Source organism: Ranitomeya imitator, chromosome 1, assembly GCF_032444005.1.
Source record: "Ranitomeya imitator isolate aRanImi1 chromosome 1, aRanImi1.pri, whole genome shotgun sequence".
NCBI classification, from domain to species: Eukaryota; Metazoa; Chordata; class Amphibia; order Anura; family Dendrobatidae; genus Ranitomeya; species Ranitomeya imitator.
Genome location: NC_091282.1, coordinates 117224563 through 117235804, shown reverse-complemented (window position 1 = coordinate 117235804; position 11242 = coordinate 117224563). Strand labels below are relative to the sequence as shown.

At 41.2% G+C, this 11242-nt stretch overlaps 1 protein-coding gene across 1 annotated transcript in view; it reads right to left on the bottom strand.

Moving 5' to 3' along the window:
* Positions 1-729: 729 nt before the first annotated feature.
* The window catches only part of LOC138657637 (proteinase-activated receptor 1-like), a 43530-nt gene continuing 33017 nt past the window's right edge, over positions 730-11242 (bottom strand). Inside the window, exons 2-5 of the mRNA XM_069745369.1 lie at positions 8253-8294; positions 6762-6827; positions 5071-5133; positions 730-2988 (exon numbers count right to left, since the gene is read on the bottom strand). Of these exons, the coding sequence (XP_069601470.1) occupies positions 1979-2988; positions 5071-5133; positions 6762-6827; positions 8253-8294 (1181 nt within the window). The 3' untranslated portion in view covers positions 730-1978. The remainder of the gene's footprint in view (positions 2989-5070; positions 5134-6761; positions 6828-8252; positions 8295-11242) is intronic.

The following is an 11242-nucleotide window of genomic DNA, read 5'->3' as shown; positions in this document are numbered from 1 at the left end:
ATTTTTGCAGCACAAACCAGCACAAACGCAGCACAAACGAATGGTGTATTCATTTTTAAAATTTAAGAACATGGGGTGGAAAGTGGGTGGAGCTTCATAAAAATATAACGCGCAATATCTCTGGAACCAAAGCGGCACAAACGTTCATTTTTGCGGCACAAACCAGCACAAACGCAGCACAAACGAATGGTGTATTTTTATTAATCTTTTGAGAACATGGGGTGCCAACTTCACACAGGTGCGATCCTGGGGAGCGTGGCGAGGAGCGAGAAAGGCGGCGGAGGGTGAGTATAGCAGGTTTTTTTTTTATTATTATTATTTTTAACATGACATATTTTTACTATTGATGCCGCATAGGCAGCATCAATAGTAAATAGTTGGGGACACACAGGGTTAATAGCAGCGGTAATGGAGTGCGTTACACCGTGGGCCGTTACCATTAACCCTGTGTGAGCGGTGAGTGGCGGGGATTACGGGCAGTGAGTGCAGGGGAGTAGGGGAGGGACTAATCGGACTGTGCCCGTCGCTGATTGGTCGCGGCAGCCATGACAGGCAGCTGCCGAGACCAACCAGTGAACGAATAACCGTGACAGAAGGACAGACAGACAGACAGAAGTGACCCTTAGACAATTATATATATAGATTTTATTAACATAATTTGAAAAAATAACATGAATCACGTTACATATGAGGTATATGTTAATATTGCTAATCATAATTACTACTTTAATTACTTGATGTTATTTTGGTTCTGGGTACAAGTTTAACATACAGAATTGTACACTGGATAGACAACCATCTGAAGAGAACACAAAGAGGAACATTGTGAGGAGCTTAACTGAGAATCCCCCGAAAGTTGCTGATTGGCTAGGAGCAGCTAATAGGGTTTTCCTCCCAATACTCCTCCTTTATGTCCTTTTCAGTTAATTGCATGTCAGTCACAACTTCTGTAAGGCTTCTTTCACACTAGCGTCGGAATCTCCCCGTCGCAATGCGTCGGGGAGAGATTCCGACTCTAGCGTTTAACGCTTTGCACAATGGGTGCAGCGGATGCATTTTTCCGGCGCATCCGCTGCCCCATTGTAAGGTGCGGGGAGGTGGGGGCGGCCGTAAAAAGCGGTCCGTCGGGAGAAAAAAAAACGTTACATGTAGGGGTTTTTTTTCCCGACGGTCCGCCAAAGCACGACGCATCCGTCGCAAGACGGATGCGAAGTGTGCAAATCCGTCGCAAATGCGTCGCCAATAGAAGTCTATGGGGAAAAAACGCATCCTGCAAGCACTTTTGCAGGATGCGTTTTTTCTGCAAAACGACGCATTGTGACGGATTTACAAAAAACGCTAGTGTGAAAGTAGCCTAACAGATCTCATTTACAGGGCAGTGGTCACACAACTATGTATATTATGGCAAATACATACAGTATATACTCCTACCTTATCAAAGTAAGGAAAACCCATGCATAAAAGGGAAGTATGTGGGTACTGAATGAAACATTCTAACTGCACATTCAGATTAATATACTCATCAAAATTCATGTAGCAAATACTTCTAGTTCCGAATTAAAGGGAAGCAGTCAGCACTGTTTTGCTATGTAGTCTGAAGGCAGCATGCTGTAGGGGTTAAAACACAGATTTCAGCAATGCCGCTTATCAAGTGTTTTTGTTTACTTACAATGATTGTTTTAGCACCAGTAGCTTATCATTGCTGGACACATCAGCTGCCTCCTGGTCCAGCTTCTTGTGATAGGCAGCTCACTGTCAATAGACTATGTACATAGAAAGCCTGGTGTGGGCGGGGTTAGCTGTGGTGTGGGCGGGGTTAGCTTTATCAGCTCTGCTTCATTGCTAAATCTAAAACCTCTGATTGTGTGAAAACGACTGCACCCAGTAATCTAAGTAATACAAAGTTGGGATCAGCTTCTCTTTGCCTAAACCACACTGCTCTCAGATGAGGTAGCAAAAACCTGCTGACAGACTCCCTTTAAGCTTCTTTAATAAAAGAATTTTCCGTACATGATTCTTTGGGTGGCTGGAGAAGATTGGTTTGCAGTTTCTTGCCCATCGTACAACATAAAAAACCGTATACATACTTCCGGCACCTTGATGAGGCAAAGTAATACATTATAGGATCGAGACAACTGCTTATGCTGCTGATACAAGCACATAGAATGTATGAGAAATACAGAGACTCAGAATGTCCATCAATGAAGTGAAGATAATGCATTAGAAAGATAATATTGGTTGGACCAAAGCAAATAACGAACACAGAAAGGACTATAATGGTTAAGAGTATAGCTCTTGTCCTTTTAGCAGAATTTCCAATGTCCATTGTGCTTTTACTCAGGGTTCGAATAATTTCGATGTAGCAGAACATAGTAACGAATAGTGGAAAGAAGAAGAAAATGGAAGAAAAGGCAGTAAAGTAGTACATATAGAAGTTCTGTTGGTCTTTTAATTCCAGCACGTCATGGCAAGTTGTAATGTCCAGTGACCGAACGTAGAGAGTTTGCTTGGTAAGCAGAAGCGGAACGGTGCTAGCTATGGATACAAGCCAGATGAAGACACATACTAGCCAGACTCGTTTCTTTGTGCGCCAGGAGCGAGAGTGTATTGGAAACACTACAGCCAGGTACCTGTCCACACTCATACTTGTCATGATGAGAATGGAGCAGTACATGTTACAGTAAAATGCCGCAATGGCAAATCGGCACATTCCTTCTCCAATTTGCCAGTTGTTCCCAGAGAATCTATAAACAATGTAGAAGGGCAACACAGCAACAAAGAGCACATCAGCGGTCACCAAGTTCAGCATGTATATTACTGCTGGTGTTTTGACTTTTATCTTCAATAGAAACATTAGAATCGCCACTAGATTCAGAGGCAGAGCCACAGTGAACACCAGAGTGTAGACCGATGGTACAAACTTGGTCAACCATGTGCTGGACAGGCGGAATGTAGTGTAATTTGTAATGTCATTTAAAATAAAAGAACCTGCAAGAGAAAACACAAATATTTGTGAGTTCAAAGATGACATTGATCAGGACAGACAACTGTAGAAGCAGATAAACTGACAATGATGGCTCTATATTTAAAATTAATTCATTCATTAGTTAAGACAATAAATACAATTATTTATATTATTTTTTGCACACCAGACAATATTAAATACATTGGCTGTACTATAAGTAAAACTAAAATCGAGACTCGCAAAACATATATGAGATGTAATTAAATATATCTATAAACAAGTGAATAGATACAACGGTGCAGAGGATGAACACGCAGTGGTAACTTCTAGTGATGAGCGAGTATACTCGTTACTTGAGATTTCCGGAGCACGCTCGGGGGTCCTCCGAGTATTTTTTAGTGCTTGAGATTTAGTTTTCATCCGCGCAGCTGAATGATTTACATCTGTTAGGCAGCTTGATTACATGTGGGGATTCCTTAGCAACCAGGCGACCCCCACATGTACTTATGCTGGCTAGCAGCTGTAAATCATGCAACTGCATCAACAAAAACTAAATCTCCGAGCACTTAAACATACTCGGAGATCCCCCGAGCATGCTCGGAAAATCTCGAGCAACGAGTATACTCGCTCATCAATAGTAACTTCAACCAAAATTATTTATTTACCGTCACCCCTTTACAAATTTAAGCTATTACTATGGGCATACAGGTAGTGGTATGGTTAAATCAACCTTACCTGTGTGCATCATAGTTGCGGTGTAGATGCTGAGAAAAGCAGTTTTGATGTTATATGTTAATGATTTTTTCCAGGCTTCGGGGCGTGCGGTGTCTGAAAGAAATCCCTGCCTCCTCTCTTCACCCACCTAACATGCAAGTCACACTGACCTGTGACGTGCAGTTGCAGCGCTGTAATCCCACACATGTGCTGTCCACTTGTGCGGTTATGTGAACGTTATCCGCCCTTCTTTGTGCAGAGTCTTTATCTATCTTCTGTGCTGTTGCCAGCGAGTCACTGTGCAGCCCCTGTTACCCTGGGGCTTGTGGCTATAAGTCAGCTCAGATGGTTCACATGTTTGTCCTGGTGCAGGTTCAGTTGTCGACTCTTGCTTTTCACAGGGTCCTTTTATACCGTAATTCCAAACTGTGACACAGTTACCACCTTATCTGGTGTCTCCTCTATTCTCTCCCCTCAGGGAAGATGCACTTCTCTCATCAGTTCCAGCCAATGCAATTCTCTATGCTTTTTCTCTTCTTATAATCTTTGACCAGCGGATAGCGGTGTTCCCTTGCAGACACGCTGTTATACATTAACTGTGCAGTCTTCTCACTTTTCCATCTCATTACATATCTACTAATTCTGAATGTTTATTTGACGTATTATGAAGGTATTTATTGAGAGTTCCCTTTGTATATCATTAGTTGATTTACATTATTCTTGCACGCAATATATTCATGATGTCACCAATAGAGGAGGTTTTTTTATTCTAACTGAAGTGACTGCTTGTACACAGCATGTTACAATTAAGACCAAGTTGCTGTAGAAATGCATCAACAACATGTTTTTCACCAGCCTTTGTGCACTATGTAATTTTTAATGAAGATTAAATACTTTTTGGAATTTTAAAGACAACAACAGTGTTTCTCCTTGAAATATACAGTACTGATAAAAGTTTTGTCAGGAGTTGAGAGGGAGTAAGAGGAACATGAGCTCCTAACTGCTATATAGAAAACAATGGGCTGGAGAGAGTTGACTGGAGTCTTAGGAGTTAACTCCTGAGCATAATCAACCTTGAAAATCAATTGTAAACTGTGAAAGATAGAAGCTTCATTGCAGAAGAATGACAGTAAATAGAAAAAGAAAAGTCAACTGCAAACTTATTTCCATGCTCTCTAACTACACCCATTTAATAAAATGAGAATATCCATAATTGTTATGAATTTAATATAAAAAGTAAATAGTTTTGCTTTCATGGTATTGGTGATCTTTTGAATTAATTGTGGTAATAACATTCACAATCCTGTCTATCATAAAAACTATTCATGTGAACAAAGTGAATACTATATTTTGCAGCATATACACATTTACACAATAAGCTTTTTACATACCTGTTAAATTGTACTTTGCATTTAAGTAAATAAAAGAGAAGTGAACAGGGTGGTTTTCAAAATCTGAAACAGAAGTAAAATTTTTATTTCAAATACAGAATTTATGCCAGTATAGTGTAGTGACACCGGCCTGCTGCCAGCTTATTACCATTCATCTACGATGACAAGAGACCAGGCGCTGCGCTCATCACACAGGGTGCTGTGGAAAACTGCGCATGGGGAAGACACTGCACAAGGGAGAAACTCGGGGACAGAGCAGGGACCAGCCCATGAAAGGAACGTCACTGATGACACTTCATTTCAGGGAGGTGGCAGGGGCTGTGACAGTGACTGCAGCCTCTGCCCCCCATGATGTTTTGTTTGATTATCCCCCCAGCATGCTCTCCGATACTCAATTGAATCGTCATCAGACAGTAGTCGAAGTAGGAAAAAAAAACACAAAAGCAGTTCAATAGTGTGGTTAGGGAATAGTAGGAATTTTTAAGGAAAGTATATAAGAAAATAGCTTAGATCATGGGACTAAATAGATAGTGAGTTAGGAGAAAAAAGATTTGCCTTTGGACCACCCCAAAAAGAGCTTTAATAAGCCTGTGCAGTGTAGCCCAGCCAATGAACATGCGTAATCACTAAAAAAACAGGCTCCACTGGTCTTTTGACTTCTTAAATTACAATTGCGCGCTAATGTACTTTGGACACCAATGCAATGAAGCCTCTATTTCTTCTTTTAAAGTAGCACAATATTATTGTTAATGCTTTGCATTTACATACTTGTCCCTGATTTTCTAGGGTGGCTATATAGATGAGATAAATGTTAACCGAGCCACACTTGGCTAAACCTGGGGAAGATTTAGTATTATGAAATTCCTGGGACCTGTTCTGACTAATAGGTCCACAGGATGTCATGTGTGTGTCAGGTCGCCATGATGACATTGCCCCTATAAATCAGAAAAGGTGACAGGGATTCCAGCAGTTAATTCATAGAGCTCCCATATAGCGGCCACAAAAACCTGACCTGTCCCCTGGAACAAGACCCTACGGGATTATTCACTCATCTTTATCTATGGCATTACAGTATTTAGATTAAGATTACATGTCACAACATAAAATTGATTTTAAATGTTTTCAATTAGGGAGCCTTTGTTCAGTTTTTTATACAGTTTTATCCATGTTTATCCTATTAGTTTCCTCAGTGTTCAGATGAATATTGGCTTATTATCAGGATAATCTGAAATGCTGTACTCTATTCCAATAGTTATCCACTGTGATTAACAAATTTGAATGAAGGTGAACAATTAGTTTACCCAACATTGCATTATATATACTGTACAATATATATATATATTTTTATATATATATATATATATATATATATATATATATATATATATATACTGTGTATATATATATATATGCTTTATTTCACATTTCGATGTGTCTGAAGACCTACAATTATTTTTTTGTGTGCGAAATCCAACTGCGTAAATTACTTGACTCCTCTCCCACAGCCTTGTTCTTACAGTGTGTCGAACTGCCCCTTTCCAATATTACTATTTTCCACATTTAATCTTACTTAAATTTGAACTAGGTACAACTATGCAAATGTTTTATTAACATTTTAATACTACACTTTTATTACAAAAATGTAGTTTTTAAATTTTGTGACCAAAACTATTGGTATGTTTGGTCATTACCTCCTAAACTTTGACCATAAGGTAATACAACTATAGAGCTGTTATTGTTTTCGTCTGAAAAATTACCTGTTAAAAAAAAAGAGAGAAAATGTCAAGATAGATCCCTTGTTCATGATAAAAACTGATTGAGAACAGCTGATTAGAATAATATCTCAGAATGCCGAAACACAGAAGATGAATACCAAACTAATGTGTCTGACTCTCCTCCTACAGGTGAATGATTTGGCATGTTGAATTTCAATGTCCGATCCTTTAGTTCTCAAGACACCTCCATAAAGGTCTGGCAACAGCTTATTCCCCTCTCGCTTTTAAAACACATCTTAAAGATCTCTCCACATTCCTGGTGAGTGGTGATGAGCGAATAGCATTGTTGCTCTGGTCTCCCCAAGCACGCTCGGGTGATCTCCAAGCATTTTGGCGTGCTCAGAGATTTAGTTTTCATCGCCTCAACTGCATGATTTACGGCTGCTGGACAGCCTGAATACATGTGGGAATTCCCTAACAAACAGGCATTCCTCACATGTATTCAGCCTGGCTACTAGCCGTAAATCATGCAGCTGAGGCGACGAAAACTAAATGTCTGAGCACTACAAAATACTCGGAGACCGCCCGAGCATGCTCTGGGAAACCCGAGCAACGAGTATACTCGCTCATCACTACTGGTTAGTTTTTAGACATTGGTTTTAATTAGAGATGACAGCACAATGAAAATAACATGAAGCAAATGTTTTAGCCCGCTTGACATTTATCAGACCAAAGTGTTGCAAAGTCACACCATGCTATAGTGGTAGAGATGAGATGCGGTGTGGTTGTAGGTGTGCACTATCATATTTTTAATGTATTGAAGATATTAACCTACTTTTGTGGTTAATTTTAAGACAGTCTATTCTTAAAACGTATTTTTCTTCTGTGATTATCATGAATGAGCATTCCTAGGAACACTCATTCATTCTAATTGTTCAGGCCAAACAGACTGCTTATCAACGCACTTGGTCATTGAATGAAATGATCTTTTGGTTTCCCCAAAAGACTATCGTTCTCGGCATCGTACTTTGTAAATGGGATCGGCGCTGCTGAGAACAATGGCAGCCTATGTGCTCTGAATGATGTATTACAGATCATTCAGTGTGCATCTGAAACACAGTCTGTCAGTATAAACAAGCTTTTAAATGACAGAAAATCGGTAAATACCTTATTTAGTTATTTAACTTCACAAATTGGCTTAAGAAATCAAAAGGAATAATTGTTTAAAAGAAATAATTGTCAAGTGGTAATTGTACATCTTTATTGTCAGTGTTGTTGGACATTACCTTTACATTTTGAAAGCAGATGGAGCCATTGACATTTTTTATTCTGAAAATGTGACCATATCTTAGACTGATGCATTGCTTACATTTATTAAGATGCCTTACATCTGTAAAAGGATTCTGTTTTCTTTACAAGTTTTCGCCTTTATATATAGTCATACAATACCTTGCAGATAATACATACTGTTGTCGAAGAAATCACTCATGTTCAGTTTAGGTGTAATGCCTTAAATGAAATAAAGAAATATTAGACAAAAGGACATATAAGACACACATACAGCTCTGGCAAAACTTGAGAGACCACTGCAAAATTTTCAGTTTGTCTGATGTTTCTCTTTATAGGTATATTTTTGAGTAAAATGTAAATTGTTCTTTTATTCTATAAACTACTGACAATATGTCTCCGATGTTTGAAGCAATACATTTTGTATTTATTTTCTGAAAATAAGAAATGGTCAAAATAACAAAAAAAATGCATTGCTTGCAGACCTCAAATAATGCAAAAAAAAAACCAAGTTAATAATCATTGAGAAAAAACAATACTAATGTTTTAACTCAGGAAGAGTTCAGGAATCAATATTTTGTGTAATAACCATGATTTTTAGTCACAGCTTTCATGCGTCTTGGCATGCTTTCCACCAGTCTTTCACACTGCTTCTGGGTGACCTTATGCCACTCCTGGTACAAAAATGTAAGCAGTTCTTCTTTGATTGCTTGTGACTAGTGTTGAGCATTCCGATACCGCAAGTATCGGAATTCCGATACCAAATTCCGATACTTCCCACGTATCGGATACCGGAATCGGAAGTTCCCAGAATTCAAACTGAACGCAGCAGCCAATGAGGAATGAATGGAAGTGTGGGCACATCCTGTTTAGCATGGTGGGCATGTAAGTACTGGCAAGGCTGTGATTGGCTGCTGAAATGATGTCACTCTGCACTATAAAAAACGCTGCCGCCATTTTGCGCTCACTCTGCTGTGATTTCAGTTAGGGACAGGACGCTGTGTTCTAACTGAGGGCCAGTTGAGATAGCTAATTGCTTTATTTTGCTTTTCCAAGGCTAATTTAGCAAACGCTGTGTTCACTGTTCAGTTCACCTTGCTCTTGCCTTGCAGCGCTGTTTTAACAGCGTTCTGAAAGGTCTCAGTGTGTGTGTGTGTGTGTGCAGCTCACTCTGTAGTCTGTGTGCAGCCATATACCAGGTTGTATTCAGCTCAGGGGGGGTTCACACTGCCTCACACAGTTCTATCCATTGTCCTTTTTTGCTCATAGTGCAGCCTGCTGCACATTTTTTCTAAAATTTCCTATTAGTGTCTTTCCACCCGTCTCCAGCCAAATAGTGGAAAAACACTAGATAGGATAACCTAGAGGGGGGTTTTTGGGCCTTGCAGCGCCGTTTATGGCTGTCTGCAACGTCTCCGTGTGAGCGCAGCTCGCCCTGTAGTCTGTGTGCAGCCACAGCCGGTTGTATTCAGCTCAGGGTTTTGTCACTGCCTCATACTGTAAAATAACTTGTCCTTTTTTCAACTAGTGCAGCCTGTTTAAAAATTATTTAAAAAATTCCTATTAGTGTCTTTCCACCCGTCTCCAGCTAAATAGTGGAAAAACACTAGATAGGATAACCTAGAGGAGGGTTTTTGGGCCTTGCAGCGCCGTTTACGGCTGTCTGCACGGTCTCCGTGTGAGCGCAGCTCGCCCTGTAGTTTGTGTGCAGCCACAGCCCGTTGTATTCAGCTCAGGGTTTGTCACTGCCTCATACCATTAAAAAACTTTTCCTTTTTTTCAACTAGTGCAGCCTGTTTAAAAATTATTTAAAAAATTCCTATTAGTGTCTTTCCACCTGTCTCCAGCTAAATAGTGGAAAAACACTAGATAGGATAACCTAGAGGAGGGTTTTTGGGCCTTGCAGCGCCGTTTACGGCTGTCTGCACGGTCTCCGTGTGATTTAAACTTGCTCTGTAGCCCGATCTGCACAAAAAAAAAAGTAAAGTTCACCAAACACCACTTAACACTTGTGTAGGCCACATTTTATCAATAATAAAGTCTAGTCCACACTTTACAACATTAGTGTTTCTTACACCTGTTAGGAGGAGCATTTCAGGAATAAGCACACTAAGGCCTTAGTACTTTTCTGCTTATCTTTATCTGTCAACCAAGATGAAGAGGGCAGGGAGTAAGGCACGTGGGCGTGGGCGCGGAGCAGGGAGAGGACGTGGTGATTCTGTGCCTGCTGCGGGCGCCGGTGACTCGTCGTCACTCAGTTTCAGCAGGGAACAGTCCTTCATGCGCAGCTTTGTCGGAGAGCGCCGTGCACCGCTGCTGCGTGAAGACCAAATTGAAGCCGTTGTCGGGTGGATGGCAGCTAACGCCTCGGCATCGACTTCAGTTAGTGCCACATCCTCTCAGGCACAGACCACTGGAGAGCAGCCATCTGTCTCTTCACCACCTGCCAAATTGGTCAGGCAGTCAGAGAGCCCAGGACAGGAGCCGTCTCTACTTCTGTTCTCTGAATCTCTTGGCTTGGAAACAGGGGGCCAGCCAAGTAGCATTGGAGAAATGGAAGAAGAGGCAGTGTGCAGTGATGCCCAACAGCTTTGTCTCTCTGACTCTGAAGAGGCGGGTGGGTCAGTGCCTGCGGTGACCACAGCGCAGTACGCATCTGATGATGAAACTCAGGTGCCGCTTTCTGGTGCGTACTGTGCTGCCGAGACTACCCAGGAGGAGCACTTGGTGGCAGAGGGTAGTGGAGATGATGAGGTCCTTGACCCATCGTGGCGTGAGGAACAGGAAGGTGGTGGGAGCAGCTCAGAGGAAGAGATTCCCCTAACGGGCCAAAGAGGGAGAGGGAGGGGGAAGACTGCGGAGCCTGTAGCCTCCACTTTGGCACCAGTTAGGAGCCTGTCTGTTTCAAAAGCCAAAAAGGGCGCTCCCAAGACTTGCAGTGCCTGGTCCTTTTTTGACACAGTTGCAGATGACATTTGTTTTGTCAAATGCAAGCTGTGTCATCAGAAAGTAAAAAGAGGTAAAAGTGTCAGCAACCTCAATACCACAAATATGTGGAAACATGTGCGGACCAGGCACGCGGTGGAGTTCCAAAAACACACTGAAGACCTAGGCCAACCAACAGCGGCAGCTACCACCTCTTCAGCTCGTGTTGCTTCTTGCTCCAGCTC